General features: G+C 43.1%; 1 protein-coding gene across 2 annotated transcripts in view; it reads right to left on the reverse strand.

Moving 5' to 3' along the window:
* Positions 1-922: 922 nt before the first annotated feature.
* LOC143172063 (nuclear cap-binding protein subunit 1-like) overlaps positions 923-26,512 on the reverse strand; it is an 85,022-nt gene continuing 59,432 nt past the window's right edge. For both annotated transcript variants that reach the window (XM_076361296.1, XM_076361297.1), the window contains 10 exons: positions 26,063-26,137; positions 24,886-24,989; positions 23,988-24,110; positions 22,609-22,711; positions 19,706-19,799; positions 17,485-17,588; positions 16,613-16,727; positions 4,166-4,309; positions 3,672-3,785; positions 923-2,744 (listed from right to left, as the gene is read on the reverse strand). In XM_076361296.1, the coding sequence (XP_076217411.1) occupies positions 2,631-2,744; positions 3,672-3,785; positions 4,166-4,309; positions 16,613-16,727; positions 17,485-17,588; positions 19,706-19,799; positions 22,609-22,711; positions 23,988-24,110; positions 24,886-24,989; positions 26,063-26,137 (1,090 nt within the window). In that variant the 3' untranslated portion in view covers positions 923-2,630. The remainder of the gene's footprint in view (positions 2,745-3,671; positions 3,786-4,165; positions 4,310-16,612; positions 16,728-17,484; positions 17,589-19,705; positions 19,800-22,608; positions 22,712-23,987; positions 24,111-24,885; positions 24,990-26,062; positions 26,138-26,512) is intronic.

Consider the following 26,512-nt stretch of genomic DNA (forward strand, 5'->3'; position numbering starts at 1 on the left):
CCTCGAGGAGTAACCTTGAGAGGCATCCCTGCTCAAGGGGGAGATCATCGCCATGCAGCCTGCTGCTGTACAGGAGAGCTCAATGGGCTCAGGGGGGCTACAGATATTTATAGTGTAAAGTGATTGACTCCTAGTCAAACCCCCCCTTTGGTGTATGTGCAGGTGTGCAGCTGTAGCAGTTTTAGTTTTGTCTAGTCCCAGCTCAAGCTGGTACTGTTAGCTCCTGATAAGACGTGGCCTAGATTCCTTAGTTCCCGAGAAGATATGGCCTAGCACAATTTCTCACGGTTTGCACAGCAGGGCTGATTTCAGTCAGGCCTACTTGTCGGTGATGCCTGAACCAAAGTACTGTTCACTCAGTCAGAGTGGGGGCATCTGTGATATTGATCAAAGCAAGTGTCTGTGCATGACTGACAAACACCTTGTATAAAACAAATTTACAAACACATTAAGGTTGACTCTTGTCGTGGTTTAATTTCAGTCGGCAACTAAGTACCACGCAGCCGCTCGCTCACTCCCCCCTCCCCCGGTGGGATGGGGGAGAGAATTGGAAGAGCACAAGTGAGAAAAACTCGTGGGTTGGGATAAAAACAGTTTAATAATTGAAATAAAATGATAATAATAATATGATAATAATAATAATAATACACAAAGCAAGTGATGCACAGTACAATTGCTCACCACCCGCCAACCGATGCCCAGCCAGTCCCCGAGCAGCGGCCCCCCCGGCCAGCTTTCCCCAGTTTATGTACTGAGCATGACGTCACATGGTATGGAATGTCCCTTTGGCCAGTTTGGGTCAGCTGTCCTGGCTGTGCCCCCTCCCAGCTTCTTGTGCACCTCCAGCCTTCTCAGTCGGTAGAGCATGGGAAGCTGAAAAGTCCTTGGCTAGTGTAAGCATTACCTAGCAACAACTAAAACATCGGTGCGTTATCAACTTTGTTCTCATCCTAAATCCAAAACACTGTACCAGCTACTAGAAAGGAAATTAACTCTATCCCTGCCGAAACCAGGACAACTCTAGAAGAGTGGAGGAATTAGTCAAATCACACAGAACAGAAAGAAAAAAGTAGCAGATTCAAGATTCTGAAGATGTGCCCAATCACTGTAGACCACGCAAAAGCTTTACATCTATGCTCAAACAATTAATTTTTGCCTTCTGCACTTGAGTATCAGGCCAATTGATTAATGTAGGAATGAAAGCGATTATGCATTACTTGGTACTTATTTGGGGGGGAAAAAAACAACCACTATAGAACAAAATCCTTCAAAGCTCACCATTTTCTAGTTCAAGTATTGAATAGCACTGAGTATGAACACTTATCTGACAGAGACTGTAAACAGCTTGTAAATACACCAGAATTACTGCAGAGAACTGAGCACCTAAGATAATGCCTCCACCCTGCCTTTCTTATTGCTTGCCCTGATACCAACCACCTTAGTGCTTATGTAAGTAATGTTATTTGCATAACAAACTTATCAAACAAAAGATAAGGCTACTACATTTCCAGGTTGTACATGTCCCCAACTTAAGTTTCTTGCAAAGTCCCACCTAATTCAGCTCTAAAATGCTATTTGAAAGTGTGGGAGCCAGACACTGCCTTCACATTTTAGAGATTAAAAAGCAATCAGATTCAACTGACATAGAGCAGTTGTTACTGAATCACAGGAGACGGGCACTTGGTTTATCCACAATCAACATCAAAAAAGGTTTTAGCATCATTGCTGACCCACAGGTCCAATCAGTGCAAGCTCAGCTGCCCAAGGAGTTACAAGCTAAAACAAAATAACAGGATAAACACCCTCCGTAATTTGTGTGCACGGTGTCCAAAGTTTATGTACTTTGCAATACTGAAGTGGAAACTCTGCCTCAGGACAGATTGCCTCTGATTGGTCTCAATTTTTTACCAGCTGGGACCAGTGTTGGGGCTATTAATGTTTTTTTCAGACACACTAGGAAAAGAATCAGTCTCTTCAAAAATTGTTCATGAAATTTCTCTACTGGCTGTTTGCAGCTACTGTAATAATACACCAGACAATACATTTAAAAAACATATTTCAATTGTTTGTCAACCCCATTCTTTCAAACTGTGATAACCTAGTCAGTTTGATAGACAAATCTGCATGCTCTAGACTATTTTGAAAGCTCAGTGTTTCACGTGCCCAGAGTTAAGTCATTTTTCTTGTGCCATACTACCAAGATCTTATCAAACTGCTCACTAAAGAGGTGCATTTCTGCCACATCCACAAATTCTGTTTCACATTTCTGCAATTTAATTACTTTAACAAACAGAGGTAACCAATTCTGTAATTTTTTGACCTATTTGTTATTGTCATATAAATGACAGAGGGAAGAAGCAAACATACTATCATGAAGTAAAGATTCAAACCAAATTAAAGGACAAATTAAAAGAGTACATACATTATTCCACACCAATCCTCTATCAGTCATAGCTAATAAGACTTATGACGCTAAATCAGTTACTATTAGTTAGAGTACTGTATTGCTTTATATAGGAACATATGAAAGCTGTTCTGAATTAAAGAGTTTCCTCTTTCCCCATGGTGAGCTTCTCTCATTAAAGAAAAATGGTTTTAAGTCTTGCAGATAAAACAACACATGAAAATCCTCAGGCCTGCAGAGCACAAAATTGCTGAAATACAGCCAGTATGTGATGGTCCAGTTCAGCTGTAAACAGGAGGTTCTCCAGGGTCACCATGTACTGCTGAATTATCTGGTGATGCTGCAGATAAAAAGATAAACCTTTGTTGTTTTCATTCATCTTCATACACAAGAACAGGCAGAAGAGTCAAGACATATTGTATCACAGATCAAACGTTTTCACCAGAACTAACAAGCACATCTAATTTACACAACACATTAATCACTGTCGACTGCAAGAATGGAGCATACATTGAAATCCTGTTTTGAGAAGTACTGTGTTCCCTGTAGCTACACAGTTCTAATCCTGATTCTGAATAGTGTGTAGAGGCAACTGCACAGATATGCTAGGACTCAGGACATTTGCTTTAGCATTAAGTCATTTTTATGATCAAGGTAGAGACTAACCCATAGAGGGAATTATGCCATTAATCGCATGCAGTTTCCCATCCTCTAACACAATTTATGTTCATGTAAACACAAATAATTTTCTATTACTCTGGCTGTTGCTTTCAGGCAGTTACTTAACTGTCTTTTTACATCTGTTGCCAGATTTAATATAGAGCCAAGAGTTCCAAACTATATTTTTAAATAGCTATTCATTATAATCAGATACATAAATTTAAAACATTTTCATCCACTTGTTAGGCACTTATTTTGGTATACTTGTTCTCTCAAAACTCTACCCTTACTATAACATATGGTAAGAAAAACTCAGCTACATTTACAACCACATCTCAATATTGTTTTGCACTATATTCACAGTGCAAGAAAAAAATCAAGGAGCTCACCCTCCAGTCATTTAGCAAGTCTATAGCAAAGATGGGGTCAAAACCAGAGACAGACACAGCCAAAACTCACACTAGTCCCTGAAAAAGACTGGTGATGCCAGCTATGTCTGTTCTAATGGAGCTGGTAAAAATAAGCGACCAAGCTCAGCTCTCAAATCATGTAAGCTTTTCTTTCCAGCAGCTGCCCAAAGCCTTCCAAACCAAGAAGTGAAACTTACCTGTAGGAAGATTTGCTGCAACCTCTCTATACAGCTTTTGTACCAAGGTGTAAATACATCAATCCCACCAGTTTCACAGCGCACTAAGTGTTCAGTTAACAACATAATGAAACGCTGTAGAAGAACACAAATAGAATGTTGGTTCAAAAAACTTTCCAGATGAAAATAGGTTACTAGCCTCAGATGAGAAAATCCATGGGACATTTGACAGACAGAAGCTTTGAACAGCAATGTCAGAATGAATATTTCACTTAGGAGACACTAAATAGAGTAACTACTCATATTCAAAATACCTTTTGTTTGTTTTGGAAGTTGCATGCTATCAAAAGAACTCGTTTTCTCAGGCTCTTGATGCTGAAACAATTCTTGTTTAGGGGAGTTAGGCAGTTCTTCGATTCTTATCCAGAATAAGCCCATCTACCCCTTCCCATGTACTCACCCCAAGAAAATGATTAAGATACAAATGATGCTGCAAAGACACCACCCATCATTACCTGGAATATAACAAGGAAGAGATTCTTCTGTTCACTCTGGGCTGATTCTACTCTCTCCTGCAAGCGTTCTATTTGCTCTTCTAGAGGTCCATCTTCCCTATCACTACTTCGGTCATCGTCATCATCATCTTCATCACTTTCTCGCTGTAAGTAAAAACAAAACACAACTAACTGGAGATGTGACTACCTGTGGATTCTGCTAGTATCCATTGGAATGATAAACAGGCCTCTTGATTGACCAAACACAAAGTCTGCAGAAAAACTGAAGCTGCTCTGTAGCCTTTCAAGTGCTATATGTTGGCTCTGTATGTTAGGGAGTGTTTCGATTGTCTAGAGCTCAACGATTGTGATGATGATACGGTCGAGTGTTTATGGGTAAGGATGAGGGGGAAGGCCAACGAGGCAGATATCCTGCTGGGAGTCTGTTATAGACCACCCAACCAGGATGAAGGGGCGGATGAAGCGTTCTACAAGCGGCTGGCAGAAGTCTCTCAATCGCTAGCCCTTGTTCTCGTGGGGGACTTCAACTTCCCGGACGTCTGCTGGAAATACAACACGGCAGAGAGGAAGCAGTCTAGGAGGTTCCTGGAGTGTGTGGAAGACAACTTCCTGAGACAGCTGGTAAGTGAGCCTACCAGGGGAGGTGCCTCGCTCGACCTGCTGTTTACTAACAGAGAAGGACTGGTGGGAGATGTGGTGGTCGGAGGCCGTCTTGGGCTTAGCGACCATGAAATGGTAGAATTCTCCATTCTTGGTGAAGTAAGGAGGGGGGCCAGCAAAACCGCAACCATGGACTTCCGGAGGGCGGACTTTGGCCTGTTCAGGACGCTGGTTGAGAGAGTCCCTTGGGAGACGGTCCTGAAGGGCAAAGGGGTCCAGGAAGGCTGGACAATCTTCAAGAAGGAAGTCTTAAAGGCGCAGGAGCAGGCTGTCCCCGTACACCATAAGAAGAACGGGCGGGGAAGACGACCGGCCTGGCTGAATGGGGAGCTCTTGCTGGGACTCAGGAAAAAAAGGAGAGTTTACCGCTTGTGGAAGAAGGGGCAGGCGACTCAAGAAGAGTACAGGGATCTCGTTAGGTCGTGCAGAGAGGAAATGAGAAAGGCAAAAGCCCAGCTAGAACGCAATCTGGCCGCTGTCGTTAGAGACAACAAAAAAAGTTTTTACAAATATATTAATGACAAGAAGAGAGCCAAGGAGAATCTCCATCCTTTATTGGATGCGGGGGGGAACATTGTCACCGAGGATGAGGAAAAGGCTGAGGTACTTAATGCTTTCTTTGCCTCAGTCTTTAATAGTCAGACAGGTTATCCTCAGGGTATTCAGCCCCCTGAGCTGGAAGACAGGGATGGCGAGCAGGATGAACCCCCCGTAATCCAAGAGGAAGCAGTCAACGACCTGCTACGCCACCTGGATGCTCACAAGTCTATGGGGCCGGATGGGATCCACCCGAGAGTGCTGAGGGAGCTGGCGGAGGAGCGCGCCAAGCCACTCTCCATCGTTTATCAGCAGTCCTGGTTAACGGGGGAGGTCCCGGGCGACTGGAGGCTTGCCAATGTGACGCCCATCTACAAGAAGGGCCGGAAGGAGGATCCGGGGAACTCCAGGCCTGTCAGCCTGACCTCGGTGCCAGGGAAGATTATGGAGCGGTTCCTCTTGAGGGCGCTCACAAGGCATGAGCGGGACAAGCAGGGGATCAGGCCCAGCCAGCACGGGTTCATGAGAGGCAGGTCCTGCTTGACCAACCTGATCTCCTTCTATGACCAGGTGACCCGCCTAGTGGATGAGGGAAAGGCTGTGGATGTGGTCTACCTGGACTTCAGCAAGGCCTTTGACACTGTCTCCCACAGCATTCGCCTAGAGAAGCTAATCCAGTTGGCGGCCGGTCACGAGCGGTGTTCCCCAGGGCTCAGTTTTGGGGCCGGTCACGTTCAATATCTGTATCGATGGTCTGGATGAGGGGATTGAGTGCACCCTCAGTAAGTTTGCAGGCGACACCAAGTTGGGCGGGAGTGTTGATCTGCTCGAGGGTAGGAAGGCTCTGCAGAGGGACCTGGACAGGCTGGATCGATGGGCCGAGGCCAACTGTATGAGGTTCAACAAGGCCAAGTGCCGGGTCCTGCACTTGGGCCACAACAACCCCATGCAGCGCTACAGGCTTGGGGAAGAGTGGCTGGAAAGCTGCCTGTCGGAAAAGGACCTGGGGGTGCTGGTCGACAGCTGGCTGAACATGAGCCGGCAGTGTGCCCAGGCGGCCAAGAAGGCCAATGGCATCCTTGCCTGTTTCAGAAATAGTGTGGCCAGCAGGAGTAGGGAAGTGATCGTGCCCCTGTACTCGGCCCTGGTGAGGCCCCACCTCGACTACTGTGTTCAGTTTTGGGCCCCTCACTACAAGAAGGACGTCGAGGTGCTGGAGCGTGTCCAGAGAAGGGCAACGAGGCTGGTGAGGGGTCTGGAGAACAAGTCTCATGAGGAGCGGCTGAGGGAACTGGGGTTGTTTAGCCTAGAGAAAAGGAGGCTGAGGGGAGACCTCATCGCTCTCTACAGCTACCTGAAAGGAGGCTGTAGCGAGGTGGGTGTTGGTCTCTTCTCCCAAGTAAGTAGTGATAGGACGAGAGGAAATGGCCTCAAGTTGCGCCAGGGGAGGTTTAGATTGGACATGAGGAAAAATTTCTTTACTGAAAGAGTGGTTAAACATTGGAACAGGCTGCCCAGGGAAGTGGTTGAGTCCCCATCCCTGGAGGTATTTAAAAGATGTGTAGATGTGGCACTTAGGGACATGGTTTAGTGGGCATGGTGGTGTTGGGTCGATGGTTGGACTCGATGATCTTAGAGGTCTTTTCCAACCTTAATGATTCTATGATTCTATGTTGAGGGCTGCTTACTTTATAAATACAATTCAAGAAGGAAATTTGGAAGGAAGGAGAATGAGAAGCTTAAGCTGAATCAACTTGAGACAATGCCAGGATGGAAAAGGCCTGGAAACAAACAAACAAACAAACCCAAACAGAAAAAACATGGCAGGTTGTACTGGGTCTGGCTCAGGTGGAGTTAATTTTCTTCATAGCAGCCCATATAGTGCTGTGTTTTGGATTTGTTGAAAACTGTATTCGGTTTATGTGGCAAGGTTTTGGCAGCGGGGGGGGCTGCAGGGGTGGTCTCTGTGAGAAGAGACCGGAACCGCCCTGTGCTCGACACAGCTGGTGCCAGCCAGCTCCAAAACAGACCCACCATTGGACAACGCTGAGCCCATCAGAGAAGCTGGTGGCACCTCTGTGAAACATATTTAAGAAAGGGCAAAAAATGCTGAGCAGCAGATGTGAGAGTGAAGAGTGAGAAAAAAATGTGAGAGAATACTGAAGACACCAAGGTCAGTGAAGAAGGGGGAGGAGGTGCTCCAGGCACCGGAGCAGAGATTCCCCTGCAGCCTGTGGAGAGATCACAGTGGAGCAGGTGGATATTTCCTGAAGAACTGCAGCCTATGGAGAGGACCCATGCTGGAGTAGAGGAAAAGTGTGAGGAGGAAGGAGCAGGAGAGAGGAACTGTTATGAACTGACTGCAACCCCCCCATTCCCCATCCCTCCTGCGACGCTGAGGGGGAGGAGGTAGAGGAGTCGGGAATGAAGGAGTGAAGTTGAGCCTTGGATATATGTTGGGGAGAAGGTGTTGTTTTAATTTTGTCTTTGTTTCTCACTACCCAAATCTATTTTAATTGGCAATAAATTTAGTTTTCCCCAAGTTGAGTCTGTTTTGCCCATAATGGTAATTGGTAAGTGATCTCCCTGTCTTTATCTTGACCCATGAGATTTTCCATCTCTTTTAGCCTCCTGTCCTGTTGAGGAGGGGGAGTGAGAGAGTGGCTGGGTGGGCATCTGGCTGCCAGCCAAGGTCAAACCACCACAACACACTAATGTTTTAGCTATTGCTGAACAGTGCTTGCACAGCATTAAGGACTTCTCTTTTTCACACTTTGCCCCTCCAGTGAGTGGGCTGGGGGTGGGCAAGAGACTGGGAGGGGACACACAGCTGAGACAGCTGACCCAAACTGACCAAAGGGATATTCCATGCCATACAATGTCATGCTCAGCAATAAAAAAATGGAGGTTTGGTCTTCCAAGGTAGCCATTGCTCGGTGAGTGCCTGGGCATTGGTCTGCTGGTGGGAGGTGGTGGGTAACTGCCTTTGTATCACTTGTTTTTTTCCTCTTCACTTATTAAACTGTCTTTATCTTGACCCAGTTTTTCTTGCTTTTGCTCTTCCTATTCTCTCCCCCATCTCACTGCAGGGAAAAGTGAGCAAGCAGCTGTGTGGTGCTTGGCTGCTAGCTGGGGTCAACCCACCACACAGGTTTAAAGACTTGCAAGATCATTTTCTAGTGGAACCACAAAAAGACAGTAGGCTAACTATCATCAACAGACAAATAGCAGCTCAGTAACATATCCGTGGCAGACCTTTTTAAAAACTTGTCTAAACACTGTTCCAGGACTCAGATTTCATTCAAGAACCTCACTGATGTCACAGGACTGCCAAAACCAAATATCCTTTGTGACAGAACTCAGATGGATCTGGTGGGTTAGCACAGCTAGAGGAAAGGGACTGGAGCCCAGGGTATTCAACTGGGAAGACTACATATGAAACCTAGTGGATGCTCTCCAATTAAAAAGGGCCATAAAGGCAGCCAACCTCATAACAATAAAAATACCATGCTAGTTCCCTTTAAAAAAAAAGAGTACATTATATCAGATCTGCTATCTAATAATTGGATAAGGAAAAGTCCTACACAAGGAAAGTCCTATACAAGGCTCCAAGGTGCATGGAGCCTTTGTTGCAGCTGTCTCCCAATTAGGGAGGGTCAAGCACCCTTTTAGCCAGTGCTTGGGAGAGGCCAATATAAGAGCCAGGCCTAGAAGGCAGCTCCCAGAGGGCAGCTAACACACACAGCCAACAGATGCAGCAGTTTGTGCAGAAAGGTGCCTCAGCTGAATTTGTACCAGCGAGTCTGTTACAAACTCTGAGTTTGTACATGTAAAGTCTGTTACATACCTGAGACTGTTAGTCTCAGGTATGGTTGTAACATGCCACAGGGCTGATTCCCCAGCAGTTGTTGGAGCAGCTGCCCCTGCCAGGGCAGAGGCTTCGACACAGACAGAGCTTCGGATGGTAAAAGCACCTCTCCAAGTCCCAAGCTGCAGGGAGTGCCTGGGGCCTCTCTCTGGCAGCGGGAGAGAAGGCCCTCTGTTCTGCAGGAGGTGTGCTGTCTTGGAGGAGCTGTGTTGCCCACTGGAAGAGTTATGATAAGAAGCGAGCAGGTTGCACAGCCTGTGTTCCTCAAACGTTATTCCTTGAACCAGTTAATCTCATACTGGCTGATGATTTGTGGCTTGTGCCAATCCTTTGTATCCATTGTGTTAACAAGGGCCATGTTACCCATCTCCCAATATGTTGTCTGGATGTGTAAAAGCCTTACTGAAATGAATTAAAATAGACCTTCAAAATTCTCTTCTTCCAAGCAATGATTTAGATCAGGAGGAGGGAAGCTCAGGGCAGGTGAGAAAATTTTGTGTCAGTGCTGGTAAACATTTGTGGTGCACATCTCAAACCAAGATTAAAAATATTACTTCCTCTGCCATGCTCCTAAGCATGGTGCCAAACCTGACTGTAACTAGTGTCTGATGTGACTGGATTGCCTATTTGTTTGCAGTCGGAATCATACCAGGGAGACATCTACCCCCTGGCTACTGAAGTCCAGCCAGCACCGACAGCGCAGGAGTAGCTGAATGGAATTAACAAAGGCTGGCATGTGGAGAGCAGCCCAAACCTTTTTCAGTTGTCCAGTGTTTGTGTAAGGTGCTGTTAGTTCTCGGGTCCATTAACTTCCAGAGAAACAAGCAAGGAGGAAAATGAGATGCATAAAAATTATAGATATAAACCAATATGATTTAATGGCTAAAATATTCCCCACAGTGAATAAACTCCAGAAATCCATGTGCAACCACATGAAGATGTAAGCACAAGCTGGTGGCCCTCCTCAAAAACTCCAGGGACAACCAGTCCCAGAAAGACCAATAAGATTCATGCAAGTGAGAAAGGTTGCTCAAGCTAATGCTGTGAAACGGCAGAGAGCACCAGCCCTCTAATCACAGAGTGGAAGGCTTATACTCCAGTGGCCCAACAAGGAGGCGTGCATGCCAGGGACAGAAAGGGTTTTGCTGCAGCCTTATCCCAACAGAGAGTCTGACAAGGAATATGGAGAGCCCCGGGATCCCATTTCCTAGTGCCAAGGTGATGGTGCCAGGAAAGTCAGGTACTAAAAAGGAGTGTAACACCTCGGGCAGCAATGCATTTTACAATGGCTCTTACTGATGAGACTGCTCAGTGACGAGCTCAGTGTCTCTATCCTTGAAGCTGGAGAATAACACGGTGACAACAGTTTCAAGATGGTGATGGACAAAGATGGTGCTGAAACCTCTGGCCAGCAGAGGCATGATCATACAGTGCTTTGTCTTTCGCTTTGTCAGGTGCAAAGCATCAGAAAAGACTTTCAGAGACATACAGAGACATTTGAAAGTCCATGCAGTAACACTTTCAGTAAGATTGTGGTTGGGTACTCTCTGTGAGGGGGAGTTGCCCTTTATGTGAGAGAACAGCTGGAATGCATGGAGCCCTGCCTGGGGATGGCTGATGAGCCAGACTGAGAGCTTATGGGTAAGGACTGAAGAGAAGACGGGTAAGGGTGGCATTGTAGTGGGTGTCTGCTATAGGCCGCCCGACCAGGAAGACCGAGCGGATGTGGCCCTCTACAGACAGATAGGAGCAGCCTCACATTCGCAGGCCCTGGCCCTCACGGGGGACTTCAACCACCCCAATATCTGCTGGAGGGACAACACAGGAGGGCATAAGCAATCTAGGAGGTTCCTGGAGTGCATCGATGACAGCTTCCTCACCCAAGTGACAGAGGAGTCAATGAGGAGAGGTGCTCTGCTGGACCTCCTGCTGACCAACAAGGAGGGGCTCGTTGCTTGTTGGGGATGCGAAGGTCAAAGGCAGCCTTGGCTGCAGTGACCATGAGATGGTGGAGTTCAGGATCCCGAGAAGAGGGAGAAGGGTAAAAGGCAAGCTCACAACCCTGGACTTGAGGAGAGCCGACTTTGGCCTCTTCAGGGATCTGCTTAGAAGCGTCCCGTGGGATAAGGTCCTGGAGGGAAGAGGGGTCCAAGAAAGCTGGTTAATATTGGAGGGTCACCTCCTCCAAGCTCAAGAGTGGTCCATTCCAACGAGCAGGAAGTCGGGCAAAAATACCAGGAGGCCTGCATGGATGAACAGTGAACTCCTGGCCAAACTCAAACACAAAAAGGAAGGTGGAAGCAGAAACAGGTAACCTGGGATGAATACAGAGACATTGTCTGAGAATACAGGGATGATGTTAGAACAGCCAAAGCCCACCTGGAATTGAATCCAGCAAGGGATGTCAAAGACAACAAAAAGGGCTTCTATAAGTACATAAGTGGCAAAAGGAAGACTGGGGAAAATGTGGGCCCATTACTGAATGAGACAGGGGACCTGGTGACACAGGACATGGAAAAGGCTGAGGTACTGAATGCTGCCTTTGCCTCAGTCTTTACTATCAAGACCAGCCTTCAGGAATCCCAGGCCCCAGAGACCAGGGGGAAGTCTGGAGCAAGGAAGACGTACCCTTGGTGGAAGAGGATCAGGTTAGGGAATATTTAAGCAAAAAGGATGTACATAAGTGCATGGGCCCTGATGGGATGCACCCATGAGCACTGAGGGAGCAGGCAGATGTCATTGCAAGGCCACTCTCAATAACCTTTGAAAGATCATGGTGATTGGGAGAAGTGCCCAAAGACTGGAGGAAAGCAAATGTCACTCCTATCTTCAAGAAGGGCAAGAAGGAGGAAACAGGGAATTACAGGCCAGTCAGCCTCACCCTGGGAAGGTGATGGAGCAGCTAGTCCTGGGAACAACTTCCAGACGCATGAAGGACAAGATGGTCATCAAGAGTAGTCAGCATGGATTCACCAAGGGGGGGAGTCATGCTTGACCGACCTCATAACCTTCTATGATGAAATGACTGGCCTGGTAGACGAGGGGAGAGCAGTGCATATTGTCTACCTTGACTTCAGGAAGGCCTTTGACACTGTCTCCCATAAGATCCTCATAGAGAAGCTGTTGAAGCATGGGCTGGATAAGCAGACAGTGAGGTGGATTGAAAACTGGCTGAACAGCCAGGCCCAGAGGGCACAAAGTCTAGTTGGAGGCCAGTAACTAGTGGTGTACCCCAGGGATCAATACTGGGTCTGATCCTGTTCAACATCTTCATTAATGATTTGGATGATTGGGCAGAGTGTACTGTACCCTCAGCAAGTTTGCAGGTGACACCAAACTGGGAGGAGTGGCTGATACACCAGAGGGTTGTGCTACCATCCAGAGGGACCTGGACAGGCTGCAGAAATGGGCCGACAGGAACCTAATGCAGTTCAACGAGGGGAAGTGCAAAGTCCTGCCCCTGGGGAGGACCAACCCCAGGCACCAGTACATGCTGGGAGCTGACCAGTTGGAAAGAAGCTTTGCAGAAAAGAACTTGGGGGTTGTCCTGGTTTCGGCTGGGAGAGAGTTAATTTCCTTCCTAGTAGCTGGTACAGGGCTGTGTGTTGGATTTAGGATGAGAACAATGTTGATAACACACGGATGGTTTAGTTGTCGCTAAGTAGTGCTTACACTAGTCAAGGACTTTTCAGCTTCCCATGCTCTACCGACTGAGAAGGCTGGAGGTGCACAAGAAGCTGGGAGGGGGCACAGCCAGGACAGCTGACCCAAACTGGCCAAAGGGACATTCCATACCATGTGACGTCATGCTCAGTACATAAACTGGGGAAAGCTGGCCGGGGGGGCCGCTGCTCGGGGACTGGCTGGGCATCGGTCGGCGGGTGGTGAGCAATTGCATCGTGCATCACTTGCTTTGTATATTCTTTTATTATTAATATTATTACTATTACTATTTTACTTCATTTCAATTATTAAACTGTTCTTATCTCAACCCACGAGTTTTCTCACTTTTACTCTTCCGATTCTCTCCCCCATCCCACCAGGATGGGGGGAATGAGTGAGCGGCTGTGTGGTGCTCAGTTGCTGGCTGGGGTTAAACCACGATAGCCAGCAATGTGCCCTTGCCGCAAAGAAGGCTAATGGTATCCTGGGCTACATTAGGCAAAGTATTGCCAGCAGGTCGAGGGAAGTGATCCTTCCCCTCTATTCAGCACTGGTGAGGCCACACCTGGAGTGCTGTATCCAATTCTGGGCTCCTCCATACAAGAGAGACGTGGACATAGTAGAGAGAGTCCAGCGAAGGGCCAGAAGGATGATTATGGGACTGGAGCATCTCTCCTGAGGAAAGGCTGAGACAACTGGGACTGTTTAGCCTAGAGAAGAGAAGGCTCGGGGGGGATCTTATCAATATATATAAATACCTGAAGGGAGGGTGCAAAAAGTCGGAGCCAGGCTCTTTCCATTGGTGTCTAGTGACAGGACAAGAGGCATTGGGCACAAACTGAAACACAGAAGGGGTTGTCTGAACATCAGGAAACACTTTTTTTACTGTGAGGGTGACTGAGCACTGCAATAGGTTGCCCAGAGAGGTTGTGGAGTCTCCCTCCTTGGATATATTCAAACACCATCTGGACATGTTCCTGGGCAACTGGCTCTAGGTGGCCCTACTTTAGCAGGGGGATTGGACAAGATGACCTCCAGAGGTCCCTTCCAACCTCAATCATTCTGTGATTAAATGATGTATAACAAGAAAGGGGGAATCTGGTAGAGTAAGGCACATTCAATACATTCAGTTACAGATATCGCTTCAGTCTCACAATGTTGTTTCTCTGCAATAATATCCATAAATTAACAGCTATAAACATCAATTTTTTGTAAGAGTATGTGCAACTTAAGACAAAAATAGGGCCATGTGCTAACTCACCTACTGTATGCAAATCACACTTGCAATTTATATTTTTGAATGCAAACTAGAAACTTGAAAGATAAAACTCTTAATTACTGCAATATTTAAAGCAGAAGGACTTGAGAATTTGTAGTAATTGAGAATTTTGACATTTTCTTCATCACAGGATCATACCCCCCCCCAACCTAGACTAACTGTTCAAGGACCAGTGGACACTGTTAACTCCCCTAGGAGCAGGCAGGTAAGCCTTGGCCTCATCCCATAACATGCCAGTCCACTTAGCACTGGGGCCATCAAAATTTGACATTTTACATCATCAATGAGGAACTGCAGTCTGGTAAAGCATCTGCTTCCAGAACTACTCATATTTTGTCTATTTTACTGTGGTGGGTTAACCTTGGCGGGCTGCCAGGTGTCCAACAAGCCACTCCCCCTCCTGAGCGGGACAGGGGGAGAAAATAAGATGAAAAACTCGTGGGTCGAGATAAAGGCAGTTTAATAAAGAAAAGCAAAGGCTGTGGGGAGGAATCAAAGGAAACAAAAAAACCAAAAAACACCACCACCACCACCCCCCCCCCCCCCCGTTCTCTGCTTCCCATCAGCAGGCAATATCCAGCCACTTCCTGGGAAGTAGGGCCTCAGTATGCATAGCAGTTGCTTCGGAAGACAAACGCCTAAATAACGAATGCCCCCCTTCCTCCTCCTCCTTTCTCTTAGCTTTTATTGCTGAGCACAACGTCATATGGTATGGAATATCTCTTTTGTCACTTGGAGTCAGCTGCCCTGGCTATGTCCCCTCCCAACTTCTCGCCCACCCCCAGCCTACTGGACTTTGGGGGTGGGGGGTTGGAGAGACAGCCTTGATGCTGTGCCAGCATTGCTCAGCAGTAGCCAAAACACTGGTGTGTTATCAACACTGTTCTAGCTACCAATACAAAGCACAGCACTATGAGGGCTGCTATGAGGAAAGTTAACTCCATCCCAGCCAGACCTAATACATTTACTTACAAAAGTTATCTCATGGCATAACACTGCCCTTAAAGCACTCAGTACTCAAGAGCTGCAGCTAGGAACCAGTACAGAAACAAAAACATAGGTATATCCATTGAATGATACCAGACAATCTCTTTGCCTCACAGTGAAATCAATGAATAGCTCTTCAATACTCACAAACATTTGTTAATTGCTGATGAACATAGATTGAGGAGGTAAGCAACTACCGTGGCTGTTGCTGGGAATGAGCAAGGAAAAGAGCTGAAAGAGTTGGGATGAACTGACATCAGCAAACCATGAGGTCCTAGTGATCTCTCAGCTGATGCTCATAGGAAATTACTTGTGCTACTGCCATTTTTTGCATGATCCTGCATGTGTTCCATGTTGTGCCAAATTCTGACGTTAACCTAGGCCAAAGATTTAAAAGTAGCCTAGTGTTTTGTGCAGGTACTGGAAGACCATAGATCAACAAGGAAATACTCTCCTTTCTATGAAACTAAGATACTTTCTATAAATTGGCTTCATTCGATATCAGGATTAAATATTGTAGTCAGCCAAACTGTCTTGGGTCCTGCCCTCTGGGGCTGCTACAGGAGATACAACTCTCACCGTACTTTACAGCATCATTACTTAGACCTGAAGCCCCAAAATAGCCAAAAGTGAATTAAAAAAAGGACTAATTAGACTGGAGTGGCTGGCTAGGGACATTGAAAGTATTTGGTGCCATAAAACACTCAGATGGGGAAGGCACAGAAAGCACCTTCTTTTCCCAAGCGCAGTACAAAATCCCAGTAACCCAGCTGCTTGTCCAGGAATAACAAGCTTCTACTATCACTTCGGACTTAAGAGTCCACACAATGTGTTTAAAAATATTTGATAGTCATCTCACTGTAAACAGTAGTCTAGGTCATACAAGGACATTCGAAAATAAAATCCAAGAGAAGCAAAAGGCAGATGCAACTGTCTGAATCTAGCAGCATCTGTTAAAAGAACAGCGACAACTATCTTTGCTTCTCAATGACAGCTTGCTGTTTCCATGCACCACACAAGATACGAGGTCCTAAATGACTACTTACTAGTAAAATCTGAAAGTAACTAACAGAACCTACAGTAAACTTGAGTATGAATTTGACTGTTCCTATTGCTACCCAATAACGTAACAGGAACCAAGATTCAAAACACAGAGTGAAAGAAGCTCATGTTGGAACAAAAACTTACGAGAAAAACCTTGAATGGTGCAAATGCACATGAACTTCTTTAAAGACTTCACTGAATTCTCAGGCTCTAACAGCCTTTAGAAAAACATACAAAAAATGGGTCAACTTTAGTGTCCTAGTACTAGAGATGGCAACACGTGTAGATATGCCTCCTGACAGTATTTTTATTCAGCCCCTCCAAGAACCAATTGCGTGTCAGTCTGAAACGTGACAGCCTGCAGATTACTTAGTGTCAAATATATGTATTAAAAAAATAAACAAATTACTCTTTTGTGCTGTCTTGCCAATCTTGCTTTAGTCTCCTCCAGTTCTTTGTGAATCTTCAGTACATGCTTGTTCATTTTACGAATTGTGGAATGTAAGATTTCCCAGACATAGAACCTAGAAAAGATGCAGAACCCAAAACAGTAAATTGCACACTGTTCCAAGATAGAAAATGCACAGGTCTGCTATAACTCTCAACTCTTCTTATTCAAACCATCAGAAACAGGGCAACTTTCTATTGCTACAGAGCAAGTTAAATTAATAAACAAATAAAGAAGCGCACAACACTGATCTGGGGGAAATTTACAACATTTCATCATTACCTAGGACATCTACTGGAGTGAGCAGACATTCAATATTAAGAAAGCATATCACTCACTTCTTACCTGTACTTTGCACTGAATTACCAAACCAGTGCTTTATTTCAGAATCATTCTGCAACACTACTAGCATCAAACTGCCAGGTCTAAGCATGTTTCCCACTCTCAGTAAACAATATATCTGAGAGTGACGCAGGATGCATGCCCTAGGTGCAAGCCAAGACTCCACCAGGCTAGCAGCTATATAACAGGGTTAATGGTTCTTGTCCAGAAATGGTCCTAGAGCTTCTCCTTCCACTTTGGCAAACTTACAGGCTACTTGCATGAATCTTGCTAGCATAGCTTTTTTGCAGGACATAGAAATGCACACTGCAGCTCAGAGGAAAATACTAAAGCTTGTGTTTTAGGGAAGCAACACAATTTTATGTAGAGTTTAAAGCAAAATAATGAAAGTAAAAACTACAATTACTTTAAGTTAAAAAAATGGATTCTAACCATTTAAAATAAATATTCAGATAAAAAGCAACTGAAGACAGAAATTCCACACTTGTTACCTAGTAAAATCATGTGCAAGTTCTGAAGAGAAGATCCAGTTTGCTACTGCAGCACAATCAACAATCTGTGTTCGAATCATCTTATCCACAAGAACAGCAATCATCTACATTTTGGGAAAGACAAGATGGTCATTCCCTACCACAAGAAACTGTCAAGTTTACCTGCTGCAACATGGAGTCTGTGAAATTACTGTGGGCTAAGGTACAACCAGTGCTGGGTTGTATGAAAAGCTATTAGAGTCAAGTTTGGTTTTATGCAACTTTGCAAATACATTAGTCAAACTAATGGGTGATTTCAAACACTTTAGGAAGCTAGTACTGCTTAAAGCAGACATCTCATTTGCTGAACCTAAAAATGCTCAGACTAGGGGAGCTGTATCAATCATGCCAAGTATGCATTCACATTTTAACAAGTCATCTTTACCCCTCATGAGAGTGATGACTTCACTTTTCATTCAAGTGAGTACTTCTGCTATTCCCAAGAGCAAAAATACAAGAACTGAATTTTGAGACGAGGCATCAGAGAAGCAAGTCCCAATAGTCAACATTGGAGTATCCAACCAGAAGACATGTTCCTGTTACATAACCATAAGGTAACAGCAACTGCTAGCCTACTCTCCTTGGACTGCAACAGTCCCCAACCACAACCATATGCTCTTTCCTGCAGGACCTCTTCATTTTAGAATGAAACCAGCATTGTATATAAGTATTTACTACAGGACCCTACCTTGATGAGGCTTGTGGGAAAATCAAGCAGGTAGCTACAAAAACTATCTTGTGATTAGAACAGCTTTGTGCCATTCAGAAGAAAGGGCCCATCTTAATTATTCATGTACTCCATACCGCAATACCCAAGAAACTCAACCTGCAACATATTTATTCTCATAATCATCCATTCTCAAATAGGGAAGTGTAACAAAGCTCAATTTAAGGTAGAAAACTAAATTAATGAAATGAATCAGAGAACTCATGACTCATTTCTCAATTTCCAATATTGCTTCCTATATGCATTTGTCTTAAGAAATTCTTCCTGGCATTATCCAGATTACCTAGTTTGAGCCTTCATGTAACACAGACATAGGAATTTGTGAAAGTATTCAATCTTGATGTTAAAGTTTCCCTTTATGACATCAAAGCCTTTGTGCCCCCAGAAAATAGTTGAGGCTGTGACCATCCATATTTTAAAGGTTGATATTTCAGGTAGGAATGTGTATATATATTTAATCTCTGCTTTTTTTTGATCCTTTTATTTAAGAAGCTATTTTACAATATCTTACCTCTCTTTCAGGACCTGACTTTAAAGAATATTAAAAGTAATCTTTTAGTAACCCTAGAAAATGGGCCTTAGGCCCAGCAGCAGGTGCAAGGATTCTCCAGCACTCAATGAGATTACTTTTGGAAGTCTGGCTCATGCAACTGAGGCACCAATCACTTCCAGACATAACATCATATATTACAAACACACCAGGGAGAAATATCCAAATAACTAATGCAGAAAAATTGAACACAAGTTTCTTACTGATCTCCATTTATAAAACAACGACAACATGGGGAAACAACAATTGCTGTAAAAAAATAGCATGTTTTAAACAACTGAGCTACTTTTCATAGTTCTTTCAGCACATTATTTCATCAGACTCAGGAATGAACTTTAACCATGGTAGTGTCACAGACAAATCTGTTCTGAATGTTGGTTGAGAGCAGATTTACTTGTTCTGTCTGTGCATAACACTGATTCCAACCTGGTCTTCGTGGCTCCTTGTGATTGCTAGTGAAAAACCACACAAATGCTAAATAAACAGGTTCTCTCTTTTTGCCTACTAACCAGGTTCTCTCTTCAGCCTACTTCTGTGTTACAAGATCTACATCTTAAAAAGCATAAAGCACAAGAACGCTGTTCTAGTATTGAAATTTATAAGAAAAACAGGGTTGGGTTGGGTTTGTTTTGGTTTGGGTTTTAAGTTATTCTCTTGTAAACCAGAGCATAGCACAAAGCTGAAAGTCTTCTACACTGAACTTTTAACGTGAAAGTCTCACTGATAGAGAATAAATTTGATGTTCAGTTTAAGGCACTTAACAGTAGTAAACACAAATTCTTTTAAATACAAATAGACAATAGACAGTATTTTTAAGTAAACAAATGAAATTGTAATGCTTTGTATTTTAACATGACTTTCTGTGAGCGGAAACTTCAACAAATATCTGCCATTGATGCTCTTACCTGCGGATGATTCTTCCAAACCTCGTATACAACTCTCAGGACATGGAGTTTCCCCTCATCACTTTCAGCAAGTACTTTGAGGACTTCGTGAAACCTTTAAAGAAATATAAGTAGTCAATGGAGGGGTTAGGATCAGGGCAATGAAGCAGGAGACACAGTAGTGGTTTAGATGTTCCCAACATTTTCTTTTGGCCAATCTGCAACAATTCTGGAAAGGCTACCCCCTGACAAATAGAACTGTCCTGCGTTTAAAAGGTTGCAGAGACAAGACAACTCCTAAAAGCAATGTAACCCTGCCTCGGGCAAACTTACTCCTCAAAGCTAGGCTACAGTTCTCATGCTTTTAAATGCAGGAGAGAACTCTGCTGTTCGGTGTGCTTATCTATATGCAGGCAGAGTGAAATTTGCTGCTTTTTGTGCCTTGGACTTTGCCTATTGATAGGTGTTTCCATAACCATAGACCATTATTCAATCTCCCCTCTACTGAGGAAAGCACTGAGAGCATCTACTTCAGTAGATTTAAGCTGACTCCTATGTCAGTATTCGCAGCCCAGTTTATGTAATGTAGCTATAAAGTTTAAATGGCTCCTTTTGACCTTATGGATATCACTGTTGATATGCAGCAGTGAAACCACTATAGCTCTGAATACACAGAGTCCTGCTCCTTATGTTACTGACTGTAGGCTAGTGACCATCGTTTGTTATAAACCGTCATCATAAATCTTCCATGTGCAGACAAAAATCAAGCTTTTACATTTGTAAAGTATATAAAGTTGTATAAATAGAAAAATAATTCAGTAAGACACGACCACCTCTTTCATACTGAGACAGTTTAACAGCATCAAGTATGCAGTGTCAAAAATAAGTTATTTTCATCTCATTTTGCTTAAACAGTTGCAGTCAACCCTCTAGAAGTTAAAGCATGTCTTTAAGAGCATGCACTCTAAAAATATTCTAGAATAAATTTTATATCGCTTAGGTATATTTAAGAAGTTGTGGGTTGATTTTTTTTAATTTTTTTTTTTTTAAAAACACCAACTTAACTGATTTTGAGTCATACTGGTTGTTGCAACACACTGTAGAAGACATGATACTGTCATGGGAGGTATGCAGTCACTCAACATGAAGCAATATCACTTGCTCCTCAGGACACTCAGCAAACGATTAATTTTAAAATGAACTAATCTACCAGCTGTTCAATCTCTGTGATGCTCCAAAGTACATTATGCTTGTGAACTCACAGATGGAGCCAGCCAAAGGGGTTTAGGAAAGGTTCCCCCCATGCATACGCTATATGGCTTTGTACATTTAAATACGCATCAGTCCTTGGAATACAGAATACACAGCAAAGAAACAAACCACCTGATCCACTCTATGGTGGCTTCCCAGCACTTCAGATACTAGTAGCATAATGTGCTGTTGGACAGTTAAGGAAGAATAAGTAAGGCTTGATGCGAGAGAAAAAAAGCAGGGCAAACTACAGTAAGTACATTTTAAAGCCAGCTGCAGCAGTACTCCTCTCCCATTATTCTTTGGGGTCTTCTAAACATAAAATTCATTAGCATCACAAAGCAGTCAAGCACTTGCAAGCACCTCCAGGACAGGCAATAAGCTATCATCTGCTGCACTGTGACCATTTTCAGCTCCAACTTTTCTTCCAGTCAGGTAACAGCTCTTTGTCTCATGGACTTTGTAAGTCTAAATAAAGTTCAGTAATGCAAATGAAATCGAAAACAGAGAACGTATGGCTTGAGCAATAACTTTCCTCTTTCAAAGGAAAGTATAGACAGAGTGCCTCATTTGTTTGATTTAGAAACTATCATTAAGAGAATGTAATAGATTTGCAAGTAGCTAATCCGGACACTAGCTAGGATATTTTTCATTACACAGTGATGTTTCTCAAGATTTTGCAATAGTATGCAGAAAGAATCATAACACACCACACTTGTTAGAAAGATTACTTAAGACTTCCTATTAACTCTCTTTATATTTTAAGTAGATTAAATATTCATAATTAGGAGTCACATACAGAAATATCTACACACTTAATGAGGTGATGTACTGCCACACAAATGATCTCCCCCATTTATTTTTTTTGTTTTGTTTTTTTAAACCAACTGACTAACCTGCATGTTATTGATTGATTTAAACACAACAGCACAACCCAACAGCAGTATGCTTGTGCAGGCAACTAACTCATAGCGCAATACCTTTTGTTAGTAACAAAAGCAAGGTGAAAGCTGGGTTGAAGGACATCTTTGTAGGCTACAATGAAGGGTACAAGGGGATTTATTTCAGCTCAGTTTCAAGAGTAATATTTGCATTTGAGAAAGCTACAAAGATTTTTGGTTTTTTATTTCAATAACAGACGTTTACAACATTCTCCACTGCACAGATGTATGTTTCCTCTCGCACTTTCTGCCAACATTAAACTCCAGGAAAGACCTAATTGCTTCTGTGCAGTAACTGAGTACCAAACAGTCTCTATTTTAGAACCCCTACAGGGCTACTGGTAGAATTAGGAACTGAATCACAGACATTCAAGGATGTACTCAGGTGAAGAACACTGATATGCCCAGATGTGACAACAGGAAAACACCAAATTGATATGTACCTTTATACTTGCAAGACACTTAAAGCAGACAGAACCCTCACCCTAATGCAATCAACATGCTTAAGATGTGTATGGTCTTGTTAACAACTCCATTCAGCTATGTAACCTAGTTTTCACATTACCTTCCTTTTAGTAGTGTTACCGCTTCTACCCAAAACACACCATCACATCACATTGTATAGCATCTAAAATGTTACTGAAGCCTGTAGATGAGTTATTTTATCAGGCACTTCACTGTCAGAATGAAATGGTTCTGTAAGCCCCAAAATAATGCACATACCACACTTACTTAGCCAGAGCACTGAAGGAGTGGCTGAAAGACTTCGCAGCTAGATGGAGCAGAGTCTGTACAAAAACTTCTATTTTCAAAGGATTGAAGGTAAATCCTTCATCTGCAAGTTATTTAAAGTTAAAACAATAAGTACTTGAAGTAGAGGTTTTAAGTTGCTTCAAAATCTTTAAAGATAATTTTTGTAAAATGAATTAAAACAATAAATTAAGTTTCAGCGACTGGATTTTGCAAGGCTAAACAGGGAGTTAGTAAATATCTTCTAAAAGGTGCAGATCTTGGGACTTCCATCTGTCATGGAGAAAACATGTAGAAATAGTTCCAGGTTAATGAGAAATAGCAGCAGAGAGACAGCTATGCTAGTGGCATCTAACAGCACTGATGGAGAGAAGCAGGGAACAACAGCTGAAGATGCTGCAGAAGTCTGCATTGGGTTGGAGACAAGGTAGGCCATAGAGCATGGGAAAGGGGGAATGGATGAGAAGAGAGGAAGCTGCAGATGACTATAATACAGAGGTTGGGTATTTGTAATGGTTGGGAAAGGGGGGCACCAATTGTGCATAGGGGATGTGGGACACTTGAGGTGAATGGTTCTGAATCCCCCGGACACTGCTGTAGACCTGCTGGCAACAATGGGTAAGAAAAGGAACATCGATTACTATGTGGTCTTTATAGCAAATCAAGGAAAACAATACTGGCTCTCAAGCAAAAAAAGGCTCACTGCTGTTCTGTGCCTGCATAACAGAACACTTACAAGTATTGCAGTATTACCCAATCTGTCCCTATGTTTTAAAGATCACTCCTCAAACCTGTAGCTCACGCTCCTTTCAGACCCCAAGAGCACATTGGCTTTGGAAATCGAGCATTAGGTGTGGCAGGACCAACAGCAAAGCTGGAAAGAACTTGAGCAAAGTCCTATTGTGAGAATGCTAGTTTCATTTAGATCTAGGGAAAGCTAAGATAGCCAGGGTGCTAGCTTTAACTGCTATGGGACTATATCAACAGGAGGCAAACTCTTAAGTAGGGCAAAGGCACTGGATCTTCGGGACAAAGCTGACACCATGAAAAGAGCTCTAATGCTGAAGGCAAAGGAAAACGTTAAAAATCCTTCATGCCACCTCTGTGGATAATTAGCAGAACCCACATCAAGGGACAGGTTGCTTCTATTAACTAGAACGGACCTGTGTCTGTACATGACAAGAACAGAAGAAACACTGACAATTGTATGTTACTTCCATTTTTTGTTAAACTGAAACCAACTATTAGAAAGGAAAGCATACAGTTCAATTAGCAGCAGAAACCATAACTACAGGACAGCAAAATGGTTTAGATGCAAAATTAATGACAACCTTGCAATGCCTAATATCAGATGTCCTTACCATCATCGTCATCCTTATTTGGATTAGGCACATCTTTTAAAATGTTGAAGATTTCATCGTTACTGGCCTTATTTTTAATTGCAATCGTTAAACAGAGTGCTACAGTATACCCAGGAAGAGACCCTAAATGAAAACAGAAAGTTCATATAATCCTTTTCAAGTCTAGGATGGAATGAATATTTTTACATCAGCATGTTTCTCAGAGAAGCATGTACACTTCCCAGCTACCCCCAAAACTTGCTGCTCCCAATACCACTGTCCACATGATCATTCCATAAAATTAATCAATGGGTTTCCTATTCTTCACAAATTCAAGCCCTTTTCTAGCACCTTCAGAGTTGAGGGGGGAATAAATCCCCTGATTAAAACTCCATTCTAATTTCCATCAGCTTCTTGAAAATGCAATACTTACCTGCATTTTCTCACTTATCTCTGCCTTTGATAATGACAGATCCTTCACATGATTTGCTGCCTCTCTGCTTGCACCATTAAACCAAATTTGTTTAGTAAAATCTTTTATTGTTAAGTGCCCCATTCGTTCAAAAACAAGTCCATATTATCTTTTGCTACATTCATTTCTGCACAGTATTCTGCCTGAATGATGGAAATAAATGAAATTTTCTTTTTTTAGACTCCTGGCAAACCAAAGCAATGCTGTAGCACCTAGACTGCAGTTACCTCAGCATGGTTTAACTTCATACAGCTAGACTTTTTTTTATTTTTTAAAAAAAGGTTTAGATTAGAAAGATCCAGACATAGCACTAGATCAAAATCAAACATATTTATTTCAGCTGAGTTCTCCTTCATGAAGTTAAGGGACTTGACACTCAAGCTAGGACATTCCCTTGCTTTGAAACAATTTGCTTGGAACTGAAGTTTCAGTAACTTAAATACTTACTATTGCTTTCATCTCCATATTTGTAAATACACACTGGGTTTGCAGGACTGAGGACAGAAAAACTTGGAGGAACAATGTCTATTATTCGCTGATGGTAGGAAAGCCTACAAAAGTAAGTTTCACAGCAGTAGAATTATAATGGCATATCATCATCAGGGCTGACTCAACTCACTGATTTAAAGTATTTTTCCTATTTTTTAATTTGGACTGTGCAAAAAAAATAAAATCAAAATGTTTACTCAATGCAATGGTAGTTCCTGACAGATAGCAAGAACTAACTTAATCAAAACTTTCTAGTAGATGCTTAATACTAGAATTTCATCCTCACACAAGTCTAAGATGCTACAGGGACAACTGGTAAAATACCAGTATTAAATGCGCGCGGGGGGGGGGAAGAAAAAAAAAAGATTAAACCAAATGGCTTCATTTTACCTTCCATCTTTCTTACCTTACAAACACTGAATTCCTCTACTAAATTTGCAGTAAAATCAAAAAGGACCCACAGACAAAATGAAACCTTGCAGCACAACAATTTCACATTTCGTATATTAAACTCTCGCAAAACAACAGGTAAGCTTTTTCCATGTAAAATACTGAATTACATAGGTTCTTTGAACATTTTGCTCTTGCACTCTCCTATACTCCCCATTTCCACAATCATTAGCCCAATCCTGACAGCTGTTGTGTTTTTGCAGCTTCTTTTTAAGGTCCATGAGAATCAGAGATGCCCAGAACAATCAAGATACTTATTTATCTTAAGCTAGGGATATAATAAACCCCCCTATTTCTGTGAATAACCACTGTTTTCCAGCAAATTACCTGAACTCTTTTTCCTTCCCTGCCTGCTCTATTATCAACTCTTTTTACCTATCCCCAAGCAGAAAAAGTAAAGCCTTCTTAATTTCTACCTAGAAGCATGAACAAGTGGGATGTCACCTCCACTTGCTCCACCTATTTGTCCCCTAGTCCACTAGGAAAAGCAGTGCCCTACAACAGATACACTAGAACAAAACTGAGCAAGACAACAGAACAGACTTTAGCTAAAAAAGTTAACTGAGAAAATATGTATGCTTAAGACAAGAGCCACATTAAAAGGAATGCATCATTACCTGGAAGCAATGGCCAAACTTCAGTTTAACATAACTACAAAAGCAAGATGTTCAGAAGTCTTACTTACCTCATGCATTTTTCTAAAACCTCTCTCACAAATTTGGATTTGGGCTTCTCAAGGTCCTGAGTAAGACAGTCTGACCTATCAAAGAAAAACAAAACAAAACAAAACCAAACCAAACCAAAAAAACCCCACACAATAATTTCTAACAAATGTATTTGTGTTCTAATCTGTTTTGGTCTAATACAACAGGTAGGGTACATTCACTGGATAATCACAATTCATAAAATCATTCAGGTTGGAAAGAATCTCAGGAGGCTACCTACTCCAACTTCCTGCTCAAAGCATGGTCAACAATGAATTCAAACCAGGTCACTCAGGGTTTTGTCCAATCAGTTCTGAAAACCTCCAAGGATGGAGATGCCACAACCTCTCTGGGCCCCTGCTCTAGTGCTTATCCTCACAATGAAATATTTTGCTTTATATCCAGATGGAACCTCCCCTGTTTGAATTTAT

This window comes from Aptenodytes patagonicus, chromosome W (assembly GCF_965638725.1).
Source record: "Aptenodytes patagonicus chromosome W, bAptPat1.pri.cur, whole genome shotgun sequence".
Taxonomy (NCBI): domain Eukaryota; kingdom Metazoa; phylum Chordata; class Aves; order Sphenisciformes; family Spheniscidae; genus Aptenodytes; species Aptenodytes patagonicus.